Source organism: Cryptomeria japonica, chromosome 2 (genome assembly GCF_030272615.1).
Source record: "Cryptomeria japonica chromosome 2, Sugi_1.0, whole genome shotgun sequence".
NCBI lineage: Eukaryota > Viridiplantae > Streptophyta > Pinopsida > Cupressales > Cupressaceae > Cryptomeria > Cryptomeria japonica.
In genome coordinates this window covers 256,696,479-256,722,174 of record NC_081406.1, presented here as the reverse complement: position 1 = coordinate 256,722,174, position 25,696 = coordinate 256,696,479, and the positions used below count along the sequence as shown (strand labels likewise).

Below are 25,696 nucleotides of genomic sequence, written 5' to 3'. Positions count from 1 at the left end.
TAATTTATTATTTGGTTCAACCATAATGGAACTCAGATAAGGAGACATGATACGGTGCCCAAAGTGATCCTCCACCCTAAGAGCAAGAGCGGATATACCATCCCTCTTGGTCTCATGTGGCCTTCCACCATCCATATGAGGTGGTGTACCTAGTGAGGAATCTTATAGCTGTTCTCCCTCATCATGCCACCCTTATTCACCCTCCTATGATTGAGACTCCCTTGAATCCATCCCACCAATTGATCAATGTAGACGTTGGAGGAGAACCTACAGTAGGGTGCCCAAAGCGATCCTCTATCCTAGGCCCAATAGCGGATATACCATCCCTCTTGGCCTCATGTGGGCTTCCGGCATTCATATGAGGTGGTGTGCTTAGTGAGGAATCCTATAGCCGTTCTCCCTCCTTGTTTTCCCTTCCTCACACATACGTAATTGTTTCCTTGGGAGACTAAATGAATAAATTAAGAATCTAGGAAGATTAGCAATTCACATAAGAAATAATATGCTGGGTAAATATCTTCATCATGCATACTAAGCATACATCTCATGCATACCACTGTTGAAGAGGAATGCTATGGCCTGCAATAAATAGTAATCGCTGGTTTGATCTATCTATGTGCCTGATCGCTGATGTCTGATGAACTGATTGGATTGTGTGAGCCCCAATGCTAATTGGAATATTGTCTTTATGCCTCCTCCCTTGTGGTCTTCCTGCGGTTATAACTTCATGTCTCTTGAAGAGAGACAACTCTTGGAGGCTGTTGTCCCTAATGTCTTTTCATAACCGATCTCTTAATGATATTCCCTCATAACCAATTGCTGCCATTAATTGTTGCTTCAAGCACCTTTTGAATATTCTAACCACTTGTATATATTAATCACACAATATGAGTGTTTGCCTCTTTACTAATAATCACAGTTGGTATTGATTGCCTTCTAGAATAACAGAATTGCTGCTTTGATATATTATTGTTGCTGCTGCTGCTGTCTTGTTAACTTGCTGCTTTAGGGTTTATCTCTGCTTATGTCTGCTATTATACCCTTGAATCTTTTCTTCTATTTTTCCCCCCTTCATCTTCCTTGGATTACCCCTTTATACCTCTCAGCATACCTCTTCACCAATCGAGGCGACACTCCAAGAAGGGTCGGCCTTAATGAAAACATAGTTAATTTATTATTAAATCCTCTCAAGGAGGTGCTGCTTTAGGTAGGGTTGGTCCTCATTTGACTTATTTTTTAATTAATTCTATTTGAATGCCCTTGGAAATTTTCTGCCCTTAGGGTTTCTATGCTGACCCTTATTGGACCACTGTCCTGCTTGTCTTTAGAAAATAAATAATCACTGCTTGTTTTATTTATAATTTTCTTATTGCCCCTGGGTCAGCTTCTCAGAAGACAATCGCCCAAGCATTATTTATATGGATATAGTTTTTGATTTATTCTTAGTTTGGGGGCATGCCACATTTTCCCCGTTACTGCCATTATTCATCCCAATACCAGATGGCATTATACATCTCATTACCCTAAACAGAAGGATCAACTCCTGCCCAACCAAGATCAGTACCCTGGACTACCCCCAAGCCACAAAATCCCAGATAGAAATCCCCAAACCACTGCAGAAAAACCCTTACACACCTCCATGCACCCTGCTCACCCACGCACTATGCAAAAACACCCCTGATCGCAGTTCCCAGCACAGCAAAAAGGCTCAAAGAGGCTCTGCTAAGGCCGGTTGGCCGTAGCATGAGCTGTATCTCGTACCTACAACGCCATTTTTCCCTCAACAACTTCACCTTGGAATAAACATTAATGATATTAGGGTGTATTGATTAAATTGGAAGGATGTTTATATGAATTTAGATATTATCATGGATTTTTAATACTTAATGATTTTAATGTCAGTTTCTAGTGATTTGTTTAGTTTGGAGGACCTAAACCTAGATTATCTTATAAAGGGCATTTGAAATGGGTAATTTTATATTCATTAGTGTATTGTATTTCTTATCTTAATTTGGAATTGCTTTTTCAGAGCAAAAATCAGTAATATCCCAAAAGGGGACATTACACCGAGAAATTGCTCACAGTAAATGAGAATATTATACAACTTAATTGTATTTACTTATTAACAGGTATATTAAATAATTAATTTACTGGTTTTTCAGGATGGCACTGGCTATCAGATGTCTCTCATTCTTGAGATTGAGTCACGTTTGAAAGCTAAATGTGACAAACTTTCTGAAGCATTTCAGATGGATGAAACAGGTATATATACAAATAATCCTAGACAAGAAGATATAGGATAATTGAATCCTTTCTAATGTGTAATATGTAATTCATCAGTTATCAGTGAGATCCTTAAAAATATGCAAAATGTGTCTACAAAATTGAAACATAAAGGAAAATAAGGTAGATAAGACACTATCTGCTTCACTATTGGGTTTCATCATGGTTTATATCAAAGATGTTTTGGCAGTTCTTTACATAGACTTCACTATTTCAGTCTCGTGCTCTAAGCATTTCAGAAATCTGACAAGTTTCTGCTTCTGCTACATATTCTGTTTTTGTTGGGCAGAATTTTTTTGATATGTTAATTCACTTGTCTTTGGTATTTAACTAACTCTTTTATTCTTATTTTATGTATGTATACTGTCATTGGATTATGGGCAGTGACAATTACAGATATTTTAGGTCTATGGGTTGCTCTCTAAAGACACTTCACCCCTTTATTTTTCCTCATTCTTGTTCTGTGAGTAATTTGCAAGGCCTTTGTACCTTTGTCCTAGTCTGAGTATCTGGGTCTTAGATACCTGTGCAATTTCTATTTTAATCGAGCTCCAGATAATGTGTAGACTTGAATTTCTTTATACTTTTTTTAATAATTTCTCCTGTATTTTTTTGAGTATTCTGAACTGCTAGAGAATTATTTCCAAATTAGGGAGGGATTATTTTTTTATTGAATGGCCATACTCAACATTTGTTAGGAACTTAGCAGTGATTTAATGGGTCACATATGCAGGCATGTTCAACTTATGTTGCTTTATTTCTGGTAAGGTTGATAGATTCAGCACACAATTTTTGAAATGTTTATAATTCCAAGTGAGATAGATCTGAATTGTTACAGGTTTAATATCATTTAATCGATGAAATGGAACAATCCCTACGAATCAAATTATAAAGTCCAACAAGAGCAACGTTATTTGCTAATTGAATTATTGGACAGATCTGGATTTACTTGTATTCGACACCATGAACAATTGGCATAACAACCAGTTTGCTGCAAATTCTGGGCATATATGAAGAATATTTGTATGAACTTATCGTTATACTGTTTAGTTCTGTCTATATAGGCACTTAGTTTTCTATTAAGATAGTTCAAATGACAATTACAGATTTTTTAGGTCTATGGGTTGCTCTCTAAAGACACTTCACACCATCATTTTTCCTCGTAATTTGCAAAGCCTTCATACTGTTGATGTGTTTTTTATGCACAGTCTAACACATAATAAAATACCCAAAAATATCTTATCCTCTCTTGATCAAAGTTACTCAAATGTTGAAGATTCGCTTAAGGATCACTTGAGATAACTCCAAGGTTCTTATATGTCGGGTCACAACGTGTGGATAAACTCGTTGGTTTGATATGATTATGCTGGAATCACAAAGGGGACATACGTTGAATTGTTGAATGCTTGAATCGTTGGTACTTACATTCTTACTATTTGCTGGGAAATTAAAGAAAGAGCAAAAGCATGGGGTTTAGAGAGTCTATTTTAATCCTAAGAATGCAAGAGAAGAGCGAATGATTCGATGGAATCCTACTGGGCAAGGTTTCACCATCAAACTGAACAATTTGACACAAGCTCAATGCAATCTTCTAAGGGATAATTCAAAGATTTTCAAATCATTATCATCAAACCTTGATTACCATTCAAGTTAATGCATAAACAATGGATATATAACAATTTGAAGTTAAGCTCATATCACTCTAGTTGACTACACAAGGCACACTTACAATCAACAAGAGGCTAGTGGTATGGACTAAACGGATTTCACACAAATGCATTCAACAAATTCTTCCATTCAGTTGAATTATTCATCATCTAACATGAAGATCCAACAAGAACCCATGCACTTTGTAAAGAAACAACACATTCCACCATAACTTCAATGAAAGGAAGTTTATTTACAACTTTGACAACAATTTCTGCCTTCTCCTACTCTACTCTAGCTACTATCTAAGCTCTATTCACTATTCCTTTGCTACTTACGATTACCATTCTATTATTAACCCTTACAAATGAAGAGCTTTGAGCTTTATAGAAAGAGCTCATTACAATGAATGACCTGGATTGAATCTCCATCAATGGCCAAGATTTTACAATGAAAACCCTAGTTAGGGTTTGTTACAACAAACTCTTCTTAGCCAATGAAATAATTACAACATTGGGATACATGTCCTCTTTAGAATAGTTGACCAATAGATAGTGGGGGTAGGTACATTGAAGTTTGTGCCCCCATGAATGAGCCCGGTTCATTGAATCTGGATATGCTGATGCAGAACCTCCTCTGATTGGTGGAGTAGTGACTATGATGATGACTAGGACGCCATCTCATCTTGCACTTGTAGACATGGTTCATCATCACGAATGAGTATTGCAATATCTCTTGATACTCATCATTAGTCACTTACGCAAAGCTTGATGTGATGATGATGAGAAGCGAACTTTGATTAACTCTTCTGAAACTATCTACTTCCTTGATCATGTTTGATGTAGATTGTGTGATGACTTTGATTGATCTTCCTCGCTCATGATACACTTGGTGGGATTAGACTCTCAATGTATTGGCTTTGATTCTTGGATTTCGGAAGGGAATTCAAGATTGTAAAACATTCTTCCATCATGTAAGTTATCTTCCTTTCTGACAAATGCTTTGATTCTAATCTTTGCATTGCAAATCTCGAACTTGATCTTGATGTTGAACTGTCTTTGATTCCTTAATCACCTCTTTATAGTGCGAACCTTGTTTTCATATTGTCTTCTTATCGAATCCAAGTCTCTCATTTTGCAATGTCTTGAATCTTCCTCCATGCTCTTGAATTGTTCTTGATGTTGTTTGCGGTTCGTATCTTCATCCTTTGTTACCTGCAAAATAAACAAAAATAGTATTAAAAACACATGGATAGGTTTCATAAACCTACAATTTGGTATACCATCAAAACGATGATGAGATGGTGATTCCATCTTTCATTCCCATATCTGATTTGGAAGTTCTTCAAGGTCTTTGTCACATGTTTGGAGATCTCATTCCACCTTTTATATGCAAATGTAGGGTTGATTACACAGAGATTCTGATCTGAAAATGCCTTTAAAATCAGAATAATGATCTTCAAATTGATTCCATTCTCCTTGTCACTGTGTGTTTGATCAATGAAATGATCAAATCTGTCAAAACTGCTACTTGAAGGTGAATTCGCCTCCCTTGTAGATGAGTGTTTCAATCAAAATCATTTTTGTGGAAGGAAAATCATGATTTCCAGAGATGCAGCTATGAATATCGAATTAATTTTCACCCCTCTTGCAAATGTGCAATGATCAAATTTGCTTTGTCTATGTAGACAAATTCGCCCTTCTTGATTGTTGAACCTGCACCTATTGTGACTGAGTTTGTTTCATTGCTGATTGAAATTTGCCTGATTGTTGTTGAATTAACTTTGATTGCAAATTGATTCTCGCTTTGATTTGATGGAAGAATCTACTTTCTTGCTGAAGGAAGAATTCGCTTTGTTGCTGATTGAGTTCGCTTTCTTGCTGAAGGAAGAATTCACCTTGAAGAGGTGATTAAATGATTGCATCAGGTCTCCTTATAAAGGTGTTGGAGGTAAGAGTCACATCCCTTGAGGATAAGGCCGACTTGGTATAATAAAAAAATTTAAACTTTACTTTCCCTAGGGTGGTTGACTTGACATTTCGTTTTGTGACCTTTACATCTTTGGCGGATTTTGATAAGACCTTTGCCACCTTCTAACACTAAGTCGGCTGATAGAGAGAGCTTTGCCATCTAGGCTTCAAATCGGAAATTCACAAGTACTAGGCCTCAAATCAGAAATTCACAAGTACTTTGCCACTTTGAAGGTGGAATTTTGAGTTGGCATTGCCACTTAAGCTCTAAGTCGGAATTTCTTATGACTGTTGCCCTCATAGCATCATGGCGGAACTTTGGATGACCTTTTTCATTTGACACTTGATCGGATTTTTGGGGGGTCATTGCCGGCGAAGATCCATTTCGGAAATCAAGGGGGTCATTGCCGACAAAGGTCCATTTTGGAAATCAAGGGGGTCATTGCCGGCAAAGGTCAATTCGGAAATCAAGGGGGTCATTGCTAGCAAAGGTCCATTTCGAAAATCAAGGGGGTCATTGCCAACAAAGGTCCATTTCAAAAATCAAGGGGGTCATTGCTAGCAAAGGTCAATTTGGAAATCAAGGGGGTCATTGCTAGCAAAGGTCCATTTCGGAAATCAAGGGGGTCATTGCCGACAAAGGTCAATTTGGAAACCAAGGGGGTCATTGCCGGCAAAGGTCCATTTTGGAAATCAAGGGGGTCATTGCTGACAAAGGTCAATTCTGGAGGGAGCATTGTAGTTGAAGACCTTTGCAGTCAAAGACCCTTTGTAGTGCAAAGCTTGAGTGGTGAAACTGACTTGCTTTACAGTTTGAGACTTGATTGGCCAAATTAGATAGCTTTACAATACAAACTTGATATTGTTAAGCTTAACATCTATCAAGATTGATCTTTTGAATAAAACCATGCCTTTGTCAGGTTTCACATCAAAACCCTAGTTCATGCCATCTTGAACCCCCAATGCCCTTTGACATGCAAATTGACAACCTTCAACAACATTAACCACCTTGACAAGGTTGACAACACAACCTCAATCCTGACTTGACAAGACATATTCACTCCTCATAGGCAAGAGCTAATAGCTACTAAACTCATCGACCTAAGACGACCTAACTAAACACCTAAGCCTAAGAAAAAAGTGGTGGGTTCCCCATTTGCAATGGGGCGATGTGTGAAAACGTCACAACATGTACCTTTGTCCTAGCCTGAGTATGTGGGTCTTTGTAATGTCTCCTTATTGGAATATACACATATTTTACCCTAGAACACTAAATGAGGTATTAATTCTATTAAGGAAGTGCAACTTGCCACTTTAAGTCTTTATTTAGACCTTGCAACCAGGTTAGTTATCATTATAAAAGATGAAAAAACATATAACCAGCAATATTATAAGAGAATCCTAATCATCATTGTAAATTGCATAATGTGCATGTGGGATTCAATGATATCTTCCCTAATAACCTATCCTCATTATGGAGTCCCTCAGAAAATCATATAAGGTGCCTCAAGCTTATTCCTTTCCATCAAGCCCGATAGTACAGTGACACCTGCCATTCAGCCTCCTGGCCCCACTCATGGTTGGCGTACTTGAATGGAACTTATGTGCTACTTGCATCCCTTATGTATTCCATTCTTCCCTCCATAATGTGATGGTTGGTTGGATGAAGTATTAAGGAATCTACACTCTAATTTATTATGTACCATACCATAATGGCAAGGATAGAAATATATAAAGATATATATTAACAATAATATGTTAGTTACATGGAAGACAAGATAACAAATCAGTAAGATCATATTCTATTCATTATGCATCATACCCAATAGTTGTAAATATATAAATCTGCCAATTATTCTTATTAAATCTGAAGCTACTTGCTTCTTCTTGATCAATTGCTCTTCTAATAGATGCAGATAGAATTCCCTTTCTTGTTCGATGCCACCTTGAATGGATGATGTGCTGTAAAAATATCTCAATGTGATGGAAGGTTATGTCTTTTCCCAACGGTCATCTTCCTTTCAAGGGTGGTAACCTTTAGTACAATGTGTTTGACTAAACTGCTGATTGTTATTATCTTAACAAAATCATTTCCCTACACCCATGTCTCTTTACTAATGACGTGTGGCTGTAAACTAATGAGGTTGCTGTGTTAATCACAATAGAGATCGCTGCTTCATTAAGGTTGAGATCACAGCATTAATTAATAATAAGATTGCTACCTTAATAATACTTATATATGCCTTGGTCAAGTGATCGCTGTGTATATAACAGCGCATGAAAATTGCTTTGTACGCTAAAAATTATCTAAAGAATATTATGGATGCTTAAGCCCTTATCTTTTGACCTTCAGCCTTAGAAAAAAACCGTGCAGTCTTATTAATAAGACGATTTTCTGAAGTGTGGAAAATGTTATTAAAGTGGGGGTAAGACAGTCCACCCTTCTCAAGATTACTAATCTTTTCAATGTGAGGGTCCCTAAACTAACCCTTGGAGATTTGTCTTGTTTAATTTGGTTGACCCTACGTTTGCACAATATTGTAGATATCTCTTAAGGCAAGAACTTTATATATTAAGACAATGATTAGAAGCATGACATGTATCTCTGTCCTCAAATGCAATAATTCATTTATTGTTTGGTTCACTATAATTTTTCTCATATTCTAGATCAACTAAAATTAGAAATCTCACAATGATAGGAATATGTTTTTAGTAATCATAGACACTCATGGAGTAGACATATTGGAATGCAATATCCCGAACTGTGAATTTGAGTCAGATTGCTGATTTGTTTCCAATATTTGTCTTTGACCAGCGAAGAGGTTTTTACTCATTTTTGTTTTGTTTTGATGTTTTATGATTTTTTGGTGTTTTTTTGACTTGAATGAATAATGAATGCAAGATACAAGGAAATAAATGGACTGAAAATAATTTTCAGAATTCTGAAATTTACAACAGCAAATTATAATTTCAATTATAGAGCTTATTTCACCACAAGAGACAAATTTCATACTAGGAGTCAAAACGCCTAGTTTGGAAGTGCACTTTTTATTGAAGGATCTCACCAAGAATGACAATATGGAGTTATCAAGCTGAGACAATACCTCCAATGAGGTTTATTTGCTTCCACTAGAATTATCAAAAACAATTATTGAACAATCAAGTAGTTTTGCTACCAATTCCTCCACTCTCCCAGGCAAGATCATTGAATTTGCTCTGTAATCCTCAAAGAAATGCTCACACTGCTCATATAAGCGTGAGAAAGTCTGAAAGAACAATTTATTTGCTGGTTACTATCACTAACAATGAATTTCCTTCAATTTCCAAACCCTTATTGCTGCTGTTTTATTTATTCAACCCTGTTGATGTCCTCAAGATGGTACGACCAGCATGGGAGAACCACGTGGGGCTGAAATATGATGAATGTTGTCTTCTACTACCTCAAATAACTGATCTCCTTGCTGTAGAAGGTCTGCAAATGCTGATTAAGACTGAATTTTGAAGCCCAATTTGGAATTCTGAGTGAATTCCTCTGTTATATGGCTTAGGGTTTTGTCCAAGCTTGCTTGGAATTGAAGAGTTTTCATTCTCCAACACTTGTATGCTGCTGATCTGATCTTAGAGCTGCAATTTCCCAAAAGAGATGAAAAATGAACAATAGAATGATGAAAAATGACCTCCTAATGCCTTTTTAAAAGGCTCCAAACCCTAGGTCGTCACTTTTAGGGTTTCCATTTTCAACTTATTATATGTTATTTTATCATATAGTGATTATAATATCACTTTAATATAATTTATTTAAATCCATAGCCTAGGAAATATTAAAACATTTCCTTATTTATTCATAAAATGCAATCTAGGACTTGTTGTAAGGTATTCACACATCGCCCCATTGCAAATGGGGAGCCCCACTTTTTTCCTGCTTTCTAGGATAGCGTTTTGAGTCCTTAGCTGTTAGCCTTTGCATTAGAGGGGTATAGGTGGTCAGGAAGCCAAGAGTTAGGTGGATAGCTGTTAGAAATTAGGATCTAAGGATACTAATCATTATAAGCAAGATTATAAAGTAAATGAAATATGAAACATACATGCAAAATGTACACATTACACAAGATATACATGGGGAAAACCCTTTTGGGTAAAAAACCCCATAAAGCATCATTTAATTAAAACACTTACAAATATAGTCTATAATAAAATAGACATGAACCTGGGGACACTCCTCCAATACTTCCACATGGCCAATAATACCTCATATGCATAGTGATACAACTCACCATAAAGCTCCAAATTCACACACCTCTCAAATGAGAGAGAACCTCCTTAAATATAGGAGGAAGGGTGACTTCACTAGTCACACCTTTTCAATAACCCCCACTCATAAATAATTAATAATCTAATAGTCATTAGATTATAATTATTTCAAATGGGATATTCTTATAAAGCATATAATATATAAGGTTTTATAACCTTATATTAGAACATTATATATAAATGTTATAAGGATGTGATCCCTAATAACATTATGTTCTAACACTCCCCCTTAATGTTAATAGGGGATCACATGTCAATTTCCATAGAAGAAAAAATGAAGCACCCCAGTAACGTAGGTCTTCTTTGACAGTGATAAACAGGGACACAAATATATGTCAACACGAAGATCATGCATGCCGGACTACATGAAAGTCATCTTGTCATAATTTATAATCTTAGTGTTTTAAAAATGATGCTGAGAGGTCTTAAAAAATTATATTGGAGCCGCGGTCCCCTCAAATTAGCCTCTCCCCAGGTTCATTACATAGTGCCCGTAGGTCTTAATACAATGCTTTTATAAGTGGAAGATTTACAAGGAGAAGAATTTACAAATGCCCGTAGGACTTAAGCACAAATGTGCCTATAGGACTTACTAATGCCTACCCGCAGTAATTAAAATAAAAAAGGACTTACATATGCCCAGGCTTAAAGGACTTACTAATGCCTATATAGGTCTTATTTCATACCTATTAGGACATAAGCCTACCCGTAGGATTTAAAACCTAGGATTTAGCCACTAGGTGGTGTCATTGGCATGCACACTCCCTCTCAATGGCATCACCTAAGGCCAAGCATTATTGAATTTGGAGCATATAATGCCTAAAGGTCTTATGCCTATTAGGTCTTAAATCTAGGATTTAGCCACTAGGTGGTGTCATGTACACTCCCCCTTAATGGCATCACCTCAAAGCCAATCACTGCATAGAGGATTTCAAAGTGATGGCTAAAATTACAATATATAGTATGTGCCCATGATCTTCAAAGTATCTTTATTATATAATGATTTTACTTGAGTGAGGTGCCCATGATATTCAAGATTATAGAATGCTTTCACTTGAGTGAGGTGCCCGTGATCTTCAAGGTGCCTTTATTATAGAATGCTTTCACTTGAGTGAGGTGTCCATGATCTTCAATGTTCATTTTGATCTTTAAAAATAATATTCTCTAGAAAGAGTAAAGTAACTTCAAGTAATATGGTACTTTCATATGTATCCAAATGGAACTTTTCCATAAATCTTCAAGGCCATATTGATTCTTCAAGAGTTACATTCATATTTTGTCCATTTGATTCAAGGACACATAGAAGATAGTCTTCTTATTAAAGTATTGCACCGTCCATGTAATAGCACTTGCACCATATGTTTTGAAGGCATAACCTCGCTATAGAAGAAACAATATAATTAGTAACATATTAAACAATTAAATTTGATTTTTGGTGCAAAGAAAGAACATAATAGTATGCATTTTTCATTTGCCAAAGATCATATAATATTCCTCATAAATGTAAAATATAGTTCAATAATTCATAGCAAGGAGATCAACATATATTTTCATGAGAATAAGCATGAATAATTAGTTTTCTTGTTTAAAAAATAGACATACTACTACATATAGTAATGATCCATAAAAAAATAGGCAACGGGTGAGCTATCCTTTCTAGGTTTGCTCCCCAGACAGTTTATAAGGGCGATAGTCACCCATTATAAATAGTATGAAAAAAAATGGATCAAATATAGAGTAGAATAACAAATCATTGGGATCTCCAAAAAAGGATGCTAATGAGAAATTTTTAAATTTACTTATGCATATTTACTAGCTTGTACATTTCATAAAAAATATGTTACCCTACACTTATAGATAGATAGATGATTCCTTTTTATCATTGTGATAATTTGATATTAAGGAATTTTCTTATCAAACATAGATCATATCATTTAATCCAATCCACCTTTAATGTCATGTTTGAAAAAACATAATAATAATAATCTTACATTAATCATAGACAATGAGATTTTTTTACATTGACCATTCTTAATGATAAGATTATTTACATGTATTTGAAGTATGCAAGTTTGGTGGAGACCTTTCAAGGATGTATACATGAGTTAGTTGAAGATTTCAAATTTGAGCTATATAAGCATGTGTAAGATGGTGGAGAATAGTGAAGAGCACCCATACGAATGTTTTCCCAAGTGAAGATTATTCTTGATGTCATAAGGTATTTAAGTGCACAAGAAAAAATAAGAATACTTTAGGATGTTACTTTTCATTATAAATGAAAGGATTGCCACAATAGATATTTGACTCCCTTTTGATAAAGGTGGCTTTCACTTTTATGTTTCGATGAGAAGATTAAAAGTCACAATTAAAATTATTATTTGACATTATATTAGGATTTTTTTTGTTAAATAAGAACTCATGTATTAAGAGATACAAAATTTTAATATCTCAAAATTCATTTTGAGTTTTAAATATGTTGACATAAATATGAATTTAGTCTTTAATACATGAAATATTTCTCAGTTTCTTAAATTTGCATGCTACATGTCTTTTGGAATTTAATTTTATGTATATCTATAGATCAAAAAATAAATAAAAAATAAAGAGAATGAATCTTATATTTAAGCTTAGGTTCATGAAGGTAAATAATACCCGATTCAAGGGGATTAAAAATGACATCTTCATATCCTTTGAGATCATAATACACATATATGGTAGATGTTCATGTCATTAATAATATGTTTTAAAAAAGGAGTTCACAAAATTGTCAACATCATTATTTATAAGATTGAATCTAAAAAAAATTGTTCAAACACAATTGCATTCAAAATCAAAATATAACAACTTAAATTAAATGTTTTATTAGTGTAAAAACAAAACTTGAAATGCTATTAGAGGTTGCTCCTCTATCTTTTACGTAGAAGTTTAGAGAAAATAAAATGTATATAAATAAATGCAAAACAAGTGCATTAGAAGTTTATCTCATCCCAACCTTTACACGTTGAGAATGCTATAATTTTTGGAATGAAAGAAGGGAGCAATGAATGTTTTGTTTATGGTTTAAACTTTATTTTTAATACCTATTAAACGGTTGCAAGAGTTTCTTTTCTTTTCACTAACGGTCACCTCTATAGGACACAAAAAATTATATTAAACTTGCCCTTCAAAACACTTCCACTGCGATGAGGATTAATGGCATTTTTTCTTATAAAGTAGATATATATAACTCTCCCTTAAAGCATATGGTGTTGAAGGAAAGTAATTGATTTTTAGAATAAGTAAACTTGGTGAACAAGTTTTCCAGCTTTTCAAATGGGAGATGTTTAATTTATATTTTATTAATATATCGGTCCATTTAATTAGATAAATGAAATACAAAAAATATTTTTCTTTAACAATCTTTTCCATGTGAAAAATATTAAAAATATTGCAGAATACTTCCCAAGGAATTGTGAAGATGCTTGTCATGATAATATATTTTTAAAGGATCAAAGCTGATAATTTTTTAATTATTTAAATTTTCTGATTGGCCATATGACATGGAGTCGTGGCTGACTGGGTGTTATGCAGCAACATCATAAAGCTGTGATCATTGTCTATGCTTCCATTGTGTGCTATAGCTGATTTTATCTGTTCTTGCTGTCAATTCTTGTGGGCCGTACCCTGTCTTTCCTTAGCACAGCTGTCACTTCACCCCAAAATAGCATTTTAATATTGCCATTTCGAGCTGAAGTTGATATCAAATTTTGGTAGCACACAACATTTGTACGTCACTTTGTTGCTATTATTGATGAATGATATTTGGGTTGCTGCACTACAAGTAACATTAGTATTGTTTTTTGAGGATTTGGCTGTGGAAAATCAAAACTTTAATATGTTTCCAGAGTTCTGTCATTATTATGAAATTTGATGCTTCTTTGTACCGAAGGTCGTGATTTTTCAAAGGTGGTCGTGATTTTTCAGAAAGTCATGACATTTATAAGCGTTGCCATGCTCAACCTTTAAAGAACGTGTCTTGTAATATTATTGAATAACGGAATTGACATTTCAAAGGTTATTAATTGACTTGGAAATGAATGGTTTGTATCTTATCAACCATTCACTTAATTTTAATTTGATTTGGAAGATAAAAAAAATTATTTTGATTGATTGTGAGTAGTGTCTTAAAAAAAGATGTAGAAAAATATTTAGTCATATTTATCTCATGAGGAGGAACTATTAAGTCATATTTATTATTGGTATCTTTATAAGATGATGTGGTTCTTATTGATATTTTATTTTCTATCTTTTACTTGAAGATGGAGGTCATAATGATAAGACAAAAAGGATTATGAAGACCACTTGAGAATTGGTAATAATGAATCAAGGTTTCAAATGAACCTAAAATACATTAAGGACTATAATTTGATGGAATTTCTATCTCAAACTTCTTCACTCCAAAAAAAAATGTAAACAAAAAATTAATGTGTCATTTATTTCAAAATAAAAGAAAATTTATGATATCTATTTAAAAAATTCATTGCATTTTCTTTCTTCTCATAAGAATAAACATCATTCTTTACTTAGTAATCAAATAGATGCTAATATGAGAAAAAAAAAGAAGAAGGTATCACTTAAAAAAAATGATTAGAATTTTCTAACTTAGCCTTAATAAATTGATTTTAAAATAAGGAGACGACATACCAGATGCATTTAAAAAAAATAGCCCTACATATGTGTTGATTGACCATGAGAAAATTTTTTCATCAAATTATATGTATCTTCTAGTATAATCTGTAAAATGATTAGTATAGCCTAACCTGCTCTGATACCATGTTAGAAATTAGGATCTAAGGATACTAATCATTATAAGCAAGATTATAAAGTAAATGAAATATGAAACATACATGCAAAATGTACACATTACACAAGATATACATGGGGAAAACCCTTTCGGGTAAAAAACCCCATAAAGCATCATTTAATTAAAACACTTACAAATATAGTCTATAATAAAATAGACATGAACCTGGGGACACTCCTCCAATACTTCCACATGGCCAATAATACCTCATATGCATAGTGATACAACTCACCATAAAGCTCCAAATTCACACACCTCTCAAATGAGAGAGAACCTCCTTAAATATAGGAGGAAGGGTGACTTCACTAGTCACACCTTTTCAATAACCCCCACTCGTAAATAATTAATAATCTAATAGTTATTAGATTATAATTATTTCAAATGGGATATTCTTATAAAGCATATAATATATAAGGTTTTATATTAGAACATTATATATAAATGTTATAAGGATGTGATCCCTAATAACATTATGTTCTAACAATAGCCTTGTGTGAGATGTGAAATGAGTGAGTTTGTTAGCCTCCATAACATCCAAATCACATGAGTAAGTTCATAAAGTCTAGATTTCATGTGAGTCAGTCATGAGTCTAACCGAGGAGTGTGAAAGATTGTTAGTACTCGAGGTTAAAGGCGAAAGCTTCAAGTGCTTCTCATGAGGAGCGAAATTCACTTCGAATACCCTTGACTGAGAATGAAGTTGTCCCAAGAGCTTTATCTTGCAAGTTTGAATGGAGAGAGTAAAACAAAGTGAGAGAGCAAACACTTAATATTTAATTTCAATCCACTTCATCTCCAAGCCCCCAGGAACGAACTTCAAGAATTGACCTATAGGAGCGAACTTCATCTTTGGAGGTAGGAGAGTGAATTTCTCGTAAAAGCCTTGTTTGAGTGTGAATTGGAGTGTTTGAATGAAGATAGTGAGCATGATTTTGATTTGAGATCACCTCAAGTACTCCTTTTTTGGAGCAAAATTCACTTCATGTGTTCTTTGATAAGAGCAAATTTTGCATTCATGAGGAAAATTTGACATGGTTTTTGTGAGTGAAGACTTAAAAAACCTAAGAATTGAGTTGATGTAACAATGAAGTGACTAGAGGAAAGTTTGTTTTAGTTTGAAATTCACTTCATCTGCAAGCCTAGAAGAGGGCCTTCATGTCTTGAGGTACTGGAGCAAACTTCACCTTCAAGCCCAGGGGAGCAAACTTCATGTTTGGAGGCAGATGAGCGAACTTCATGTTTGACCATAGATGAGCGAACTTCACAAATCAAGGTACATGAGCGAACTTCACAAATCAAGGTACATGAGCGAACTTCATGTTTGGAAGGAAGGTAGCAAACTCCACGACCAAGCCCAGGGAGTGAATTTGTTTCATTTGCCCAAAACAAGATACAAAGCAGCTAATAGATCATTTCCTTAAGATGAATTGATGCCTTAACATGTTTAGGAGAGAACAATTTCAAATATTAAGATGATGAAAGGCAAGTTTACTTCAAGATTCAAGACACATGAGTGTACTTAACAAATCAAGGTACAAGAGCGAACTTCATGTTTTGAAGGAGATGAGTGAACTTCATGTACATACCATGTGGAGCAAATTTTCTCTAGAGTCCTTCCCTAAGGGTAGTTTATCACGTTTGCATCAATAAATGGAGGAAAGACTCAATGCTGAAACCCATAGAATTAAGAAAAATGAATGAAAGGAAGTTCAAAGATCATTTAATGAGCATCAAAGTGAGAGCGAAAAGTCATGCACATCAAGGTGAGAGCAAACTTCAAGTGCCCCTTTCCTAGAGCGACCTCAACTTCAAGTGCTCCTTCACGAAGGTGAATTCTCTCTAAATGCTCTCACTAAACCTACAAACCACATGAAATCACATAATTATATCAAACTAGGAGATTATATAGAAGGTATATATATCATGTGTGTTTGATGCTTGCTTGTTTGTTTTGCAGGAGATGAAGCAAGAAATCAAGGGGATTGCATTGAAGGAGGATCGAAACAAGTCGCTCGAAGATCAAATTTCAACATCAAGATTAAGATACAAAGAAGATACCCTCAAGGGAACTTCATAGACAAGCACAAGAAGGTGATTACACAAGAAACATTCACTAATACAAGGGCATGATCTAGCTACTCAAAGTCTAATGCATTGAAAGAATCAACGACATAAAGGGAGTCAGAGAGAAGGAATTCCAAAGGAGAGAAGTAGTGGTGACATCAAAAGTTCGTTCCAACGTAACATCAATACATCAAAACCAAGATCTACACCTTACACCTCCATGATTGAAGCCCTCAATAAGATAGTTTCAAAAGAGTTAATCAAAGTTAAAAGATCATCATCATCATCATCGCTGAAGCTGGATAATGTTGAGTATCAAGAAATATTCCTTCATGATGATCTATCAAGCCTACAAATGCAAGTTAAAGGTGGAATCCTAGTCATCATCCCAATCACCACTCGCCAATCAGAAAAAGTTCCACATCAGCATGTCTAGATGCAATGTACCTGACTGATCCACAATGGCACAAACTCCGATGTACCTACCCCCACTATTTATTGGTCAAATATTCTAAAGAGGACACGTGTCAAAGTATTGTAATTATTTCATTGGACAAGAATTGAGTTTGTTGTAACAAACTCTAATTAGGGTATTCATTGTAAAATCTCGGCCATTGATCCTAAATTGCTCTGAGCCATTGAATTGTATTGAGAGCACTATAAAAGGCTCAAATCTCTCATTTGTAAAGGTTAATAGTTAGAAAAGAGTGAATAGAAGAATTAGTGAATAGGAGAAGAATAGAATAGAAAATAGAATAGAAGCTCGAATAGATTAGGAGAAGAAATTGTTGTTAAAGACTTGTCAATGAGATACTCTTTTCATTGAAGTTATGGTGAAATGTATTAGTTCAACAAGTCTCATGGTTTCTACTTCTCATTTGCTTTCATGTTGATTAGACTGAGTGGAAGAATTTGTTGAATGCATTTGTATGGAATCTGTTTAATCCATACCACTAGCCTCTTATTGATTGTAAGTGTGCCCTCAAATTGTTATGCATCCAATGTTTATGCATTAACTTGGATGGTGATCAATGTTTTATGGTAATGATTTGAACATCTTTGAAATGTCCTTTAGAAGATTGCACTGAGCTTGTGTCAAATTGTTCAGTTTGATGGTGAGACCTCGCCCAGTAGGATTTCATCTAATCATTCATCCATCTTCTTACATTCTAGGCCTTAGAATAAACTTTTTCAACCCTTTCCTTTTGCCCTTTTTTTCACTTCAAGCTAGTTTAGGACGAAAAGTATCACAAGATTGCAACATTAGATGATCAAGTTCCACTGATTCAAGCATTTGACAATTCAATGTAAGTCCCCTTGTGATTCCAGCATAATCACATCAAACCATTGAGCTTATCCACACGTTGTGGCCCGACATACTAGAACCTTGGAGTTATCTCAAGTGATCCTTCAACTAATCTTCAACATTTGAGAAGCTTTGTTCAAGAGAGGATAAGATACTTTTGGGTATTTTATTTTGTGTTTGCATGTGCGTAAAAAAAAACATCAACATGACTCAGATCTGAATTCTATTTGAAACACTGTGGTCATTGATGCCACCTGAGTCCTGCAAGCTAATTGACAGTTCCTCCTAAAAATTAGGAACCTCACTCCAAACTCTAGAAACTGCTCAAAAGGCTCCTGCTCTACTCCGTGGTCCCCTGGGTGGTCATCTAGTCAATTGCTAGTTCTCCCTAAAAAATAGAAGACTTCCCTAAAAGGTAGGAACTGTCGTATAAGCACTCAAAATAGTTCACAGAGCCCTTGCAAAGCTCTATGCCCTTTAGAATGTCCCCTAACCATTTTTCTGACCTACGGGAACCTAGATAATAGGCTGACCATGCTCATCTGCTTGTCTCCTAGAAAGGGAACATTACATGGAAACACATCAAGTATGAACCAAACACAAAGCATACACATAAAAACACAAAGCATACACATGAATATATGCAGACACGAAGCATAAATGCAAATACTAGAATGCATTCATTGATTCATCTTAACCCTGCAAGCTGGCAGGATCAAGACTTTGATACCAATTGTAATGTCCACTTATTGGGTTATTCCTATATTTTGCCCTAGAACACTAAATGAGGTAAAAATTATATTAAGGAAGTGCAATTTGCCACTTTAAGTCTTTATTTAGACCTTGCAACCAGGCTAGTTAGCATTATGAAAGATAAAGAAACAAATAACCAGCACTATTATAAGAGAATCCTAATCATCATTGTAATTTACACATGTGCATGTGGGATTCAATAATACTTTCCCTAACAATCTATCCTCATTACGGAGTCCCTTGGAAAATCATATAAGGCACCTCGAGCTTATTCCTTTCAATCAAGCCCAAGAGTATGGAATGGCACCCACCATTCAGCCTCCTGGCCCCAGCCTGGGTTGGCATACCTGAATGGAACTTATGTGCTACTTGCATCCCTTATTATATATTCCATTCTTCCCTCCATAATGAGACGGTTGGTTGGATGAAGTATTAAGGAATCTAATTTATTATGATCCATACCATAATAGTAAGGATATATATATATATACAATAATATGTTAATTACATGGAAGACAAGATAACAAATCAGTAAGATCATATTCTATGCATTATGCATCATACCCAATACTTGTAAATATATAAATCTGGCAATCATTCTTATTAAATCTGAAGCTACTTGCTTCTTGATCAATTGCTCTTCTAATAGATGCAGATAGAATTCCCTTTCTTGTTTGATGCCACCTTGAATGGATGATGTGCTGTATATATATCTCCTTGATGGGATGGAAGGTTATGCCTTTTCCCAACGGTCATCTTCTTTCCAAGGGTGGGACCTTTAGTACAATGCATTTGACTAAATCACTGATTGTTATTAACTTAATAAAATCGTTTCCCTACACCCATGTCTCTTTACTAATGACCTGCGACTGTAAACTAATGAGGTAGCTGTCTTAATCACAATAGAGATCGCTGCTTCATTAAGGTTGAGATTGCAGCATTAATTAATAAGAATGTATTGTCCTCACTTTGAAATAGAATTTAATGGTAAATAATAATATTAAAATAAAAATAAAAATATAAAAGAATATAATTAAGTATAATTAAAATTTAATTAAGTTAATGAATGGTCAGAAGACATGGAATGAAAAGTTGTGATTCCCTCAAACATGAGATATAAAAAGGAGAAGAGAACCTCATTTGACAGGGGGATAATTTGGGAATCAGAAATGCAGATCTGATTTAAATAAGAAGTCCGGGTCTGATTGTGAAAGGTTGTGTCCCTTTCAAAGGGCAGAAATAATGAAGAGTTGCACTCTTTCAAAGGGTGTTAATGGTGAAAGTGTATGTCTCTTGCCAAAGGGCATACATGATGAAGAGGTGTGACCTCTCCATCACATTGAGAGATATAAAGGAAAGGAATCAAAAGCATTCAGTGACATGACCATTGATCAGATCAGATCAGAACTGTTATTAAGTTACAGGCAATAACTTCCTTGTTCTTGCTGGTATGGATGGGGATGTGCTGCATATATATGCTTAATATACGAAGCCTGATAATATTCTTATGCAGAATTTAGTAGTAATATTAATGTAGACTGCAATATGTATGACACTCATACACATACAAATTTTTTAAAACATTCGTAGTACATGAAAGACTATTATATATATAGATCAGTCCTTAGACTTCTTCTAATACCAATGGAATACCAATGGAGGATGGGAATGATTTGTGTGTAGGGAAAGGTGGTCTAATTCCAACCAATTAGGAAGTCCTGAGATGGGGAAGGATCAGATTCTGTAAACCTTGAGGGTATAATCCCAAGATGGCGTAAGGGTCTACATCCGTAAACCTTGAGGGAGCCTGTTGCAGTTTGGTGTCTCAGCACCCTAGCAGCATAATCACGCCTTCCTCCCTTAGGGTATAGGGTATGGTAGTGTTGTGACGTTTTCACACATCGCCCCATTGCAAATGGGGACCCATGTTTTTTTGCTCGTTTTGTTCGTTTTCGCTTTGCTTTTTTAGGGTTTTGTTAGTCAGTTGGTCGTCTGGATTTAGGGTCAAGCCTTGGGGTTTTAATTTTTTGTCTTTTCAGGCCAAAATCCAGCCGTTTTTGAGAGCTTTTGAATTTCCTTTTCTAGAATGTAAATTTTGAATGCAATGAATTCGCCAGAATGGTCTAATTTTCAATTGGAATGTTGATGCAGAGCTTAAATTTGTCTAAGTGTTGAAGATGAAATGTGAATTTTTGTCCAATTGAATATTTTTGACCAAATTTTGACTTTTTTGAATTTTGATCCTAGGCATTTCAAATGATTTGTTTTCGCCTTGTGAAGTGATAAAATGTGTAAAATCATGATATTTTGGCCTGTAGGAGCAAAATCGCTCCTGTCCCTCAGTGAAGGACGGGAGCTCGTTTTCAAATATCTTACTATTCCTGCAGGGTCAAGATGAATTACGAATTGGAAGTGATGGAGAAAGGCGAGATCTTTCCATTGAATATAAATTGAAGATTTTCATGAGCACAGAAATGCCTCCAGGAGCAAAATCGCTCCTGTCCCTCAGTGAAGGACCGGAGCTTAAAATCAAATATTGCTTTGTCCTTGCAGGATTTTAACGTCTTGATGATGTGAAAAGGTCCAAAGAGGTACATTTTATCAAATGAATATAACTTGAAGTGCTGTCGGGGAGATCACATGGATAAGCAAGTCCGGCTTGAGTGAGGTCCTGATCCTGAAATTTGGCTAAGTCTGGAATGTCCTGACCCTGAAATTTGACTAAGTCTGGAAACTGAAAAAACCTCCAAAAACTAGATTTTGCAATATAACTCCTGGAGGTCTGAAACCACTCTCAAACATCCTGAAAGTATATATGGAATATAACTTAAAGTATAAGAAATGTCACTTATACTTAAATGTTATATTCCATTAAAATTGTCCTGATCGAGAGTGCGAAAAGTCAAATTTCGCTCGTGTCCTTCTCCAAGGGTCCAGAGCGAAAAGCGCTCCTGTCCCTCTCCAAGGGACCAAGGCGAATCGCTCGTGTCCCTCACCAAGGGTCCAGAGCGAAAATGCTTACTTGAGCCATTCTTGACCTTGTTTGGACGAATCGAGACATAAAAGGCATGGTGAAGGACGAAATGAACATCCAGACTTGATCAAAAACAATGAAATGATGAAGTTTTGCCTAGAGGGTCAAATTCGCTCCTGTCCCTCACTGAAGGACCAGAGCGAAGTTCTTCATAAGGTACGTCCTGAACAAAGACCAAGCAAATTTTATGTTCGAAGGCAAGAAAGGAGGTCAATCGGAAAAGTCAAATTTCGCTCGTGTCCTTCTCCAAGGGTCCAGAGCGAAAAGCGCTCCTGTCCCTCTCCAAGGGACCAAGGCGAATCGCTCGTGTCCCTCACCAAGGGTCCAGAGCGAAAATGCTTACTTGAGCCATTCTTGACCTTGTTTGGACGAATCGAGACATAAAAGGCATGGTGAAGGACGAAATGAACATCCAGACTTGATCAAAAACAATGAAATGATGAAGTTTTGCCTAGAGGGTCAAATTCGCTCCTGTCCCTCACTGAAGGACCAGAGCGAAGTTCTTCATAAGGTACGTCCTGAACAAAGACCAAGCAAATTTTATGTTCGAAGGCAAGAAAGGAGGTCAATCGAACCCGTTGAAGACAAATTGAAGATTATCAAACGTCAACAAAGGACCAAAATGCTTAAGTTCGCTCCTGTCCCTCAGGAAGGGACCAGAGCGATTTTTGTTGTAGATGATTTTCTCACCAAATTTCAACCGATCTCAAGGCATGATTGAATGAAAGGAGGCATTGCGAATCCGTTGAATATAATTTTCGAAGGTGATGAAGTAAAATGAGGCCCACAAGAGCAAAATCGCTCCTGTCCCTCTCCAAGGGACCAGGGCGATACAATAAGTATGTTGCCTTTTCTTCAAGTTCAAAACCACTCCAAGGCGAAGAACAAGGTGGCAAGGACGTCTCAAGGCATTTCCATCAAGCAACAAGTTACAAAGGTCGTCACATTGAAAGATTTGCACTAAGACTCCCAGTTCGCTCCTGTCCCTCAGGAAGGGACCAGAGCGAAATTTGTATAAAGGCTCTAAATTTTGAAAGTTTATCACGCATCAAGTGATTGAGGAGGATTAAGGGACCACGTTTTACCCAATGAAGACAATGGCAAGTTGAAAAAGGCAAAGACAAGCTCAAAATCTTGAAATTCGCTCCTGTCCCTCAGGAAGGGACCAGAGCGATGTTGAATATATTGGCTAATTCATACAAAAATCACGTTGAGTCAATGTTTTGCAAGGTGATAAAAGGTCTAAGGCGTCCTTCGAAGGTGATATACCAAAGGCTTCAAACGTCAAACGATCACCAATTTGTACCAAGAGGCTATATCGCTCCTGTCCTTTGGACAAGGACCAGGGCGATATCACCACAAAAGGACATTCAATCGCAAGGATAAGTCAATCAAGTTCGAAGATCCCAAGGAAAATGGCAAATTCAACGTAGAAATGAAGACCTTGGACGTAAAATATGCAAGGATCATGACCAAGGTAATGGATCGCTCCTGTCCCTCAGTCAGGGACTAGGGCGATGAGGTACGTATCCTTCATCTTCAAAATTCGGCGCTCAAACACATTTTTTTGAATTTATTTAAATGCTTGGAAAAAAATCGATATTTAATTAAAAGCATTTAAATAGCGCATGGTATGTATTTATTAATTATTTTTTGCCTTTGTAAAAAATCGAAATTTATTAATTAAAAATAAAGGCATTTAATAATTAATTATTAATTTAATAAAAATCAAAAGGGAGCGCTTGGGTTTATTTTGTCAAGGTCGGCCTTTATTATTTATTTAAAAATTGTTTTAATTGCTATATTTTGCAAAAAGTCGGCCTAAGGTCAATATGAAGGTGAGCGCCTATAAAGGAAGGTGTTTATTTCATTTTCACATCATCATTTATCATCTCTCATATGCAACTTGGAGAAGGCAAAAGAGGAGCGAATTTTATTTCAAAGCAAGGTGGCGTGAAGTACTATCCAAGGAGGTGTGAACACTTGAGCGAACTTGCTAAGGACATATCAAAGGTGGCGAAGTTGTCATTTTGAAGAAGAATCACGTTGAAGACTATCTATACGTCAATTTTGCCTAGGCAAATTTTTCTCTTTTGCATTCTAGAGTTAGCTCTCTATCGAGGTATGGCGATTTATTATTATTGCTTTATTCATTCATCGTCATATTTCAAATTTTGAAATTTTGAATTTTAAATCTCTTGGCTCAATCATTGTTTTTAGGAAATGATTAATAAAGGACTTATCATTAAGTTTCCTAAAAAGTTGCTCTCTAATTTATGTTATGTATTGCAAAATCATGGTACTAATTTTGAAATGTTGTGTAGGCATCAAATGGAGGTCTCATCAAGGAAAATCAAGCCGGATCCAGGACGGTCTTCGCCAGGACGGTCTTCGCCGGGACGGTCTTAGCCAGGACATGGGCGACCTCTTTCAATCCAGCGTTCCAAGGCGAGGTACATCATCTTCCTGCACATCAAGGACGCAAGGAGTTAGAACAAGGGCTCGTTGAAGAAGCAAAATAGTTCCAGATGAATTAATTAAAGCAAGCTTCTCAACAACATCAAGTTGAATATCTACCAAGTTCCAAGTGTCAAATGAGGTGGCGTCCTAGTCATCATTTCTTCAGTCAGTGTGGTCCACCTCAGCATGTCCAGATTCAATGTACTTAACTCATGGAAGGTGGCACAAACTCCGATGTACCTACCCCGGCTATCCATTGGTCGATTTTTCTAGAAGGGACATGTGTCCAAGCAATACAATTTTATCATTGGTCAAACATTAAATGTTATGTAATGGTTGTAACAAACCCTAATTAGGGTTTTCATTGTAAAATCTTGGCCATTGATCTTGAATTGATCTAAGCCATCAAATTGTATTGTGGGCACTATATAAGCCCAAACATTTCATTTGTAAAATATTATTTTAGAATTAGAGAGAGATAGTATAGAAATAGTTGAAAGTAGTTAGTAGATAGAGAGTAGAATAGGAGGACAAGGCAAGAAATTGTTGCCATTGATTGTAAACAAACTCCATTTTCATTGAAGTAATGGTGAAATATGTCGTTTTCTTGCAATTTGCATGGTTTCTTGTTAAGTCTTCAATCTTAGATGGTAGATAATTAGATGAATGGAGGAAATGTGCTTGATTGATGGTGGAATTCGTATATCCATACTACTAGCAGTTTGTTGATTGCAGACTTGCCTTGTGTAGTCAACTGGAATCGTTCAGCTCAAGCTCAATTTCAATTTGTCGCCTCTTCATTGATATGCATCAACTTGGATGGTATCTATGCCTGCGGTGATGATTTGAACATCATAAAGCTTCCCATAGAAGATCGCACTAGTCTTGTGTAGATGTTCCATTGATGTCAAAACAAGACCTAGTTAGAGTTTCATCAAAAATCAATCATTGCTCCTACATTCTTAGTATTAGGATTAGATCCTCTCTTCGCCCTTATCCTTTTTCCATTTTTTCCAAATCTAAGT

The 25,696-nt window shown here is 35.7% G+C and overlaps 1 protein-coding gene across 1 annotated transcript in view; it reads left to right on the top strand.

Annotated features, from left to right (window-relative positions):
• The window catches only part of LOC131047115 (AUGMIN subunit 4), a 92,382-nt gene that overhangs the window by 44,999 nt on the left and 21,687 nt on the right, over positions 1-25,696 (top strand). The window contains exon 5 of the mRNA XM_057980958.2: positions 2,163-2,262. Coding sequence (XP_057836941.2) covers positions 2,163-2,262 — 100 coding nt within the window. The remainder of the gene's footprint in view (positions 1-2,162; positions 2,263-25,696) is intronic.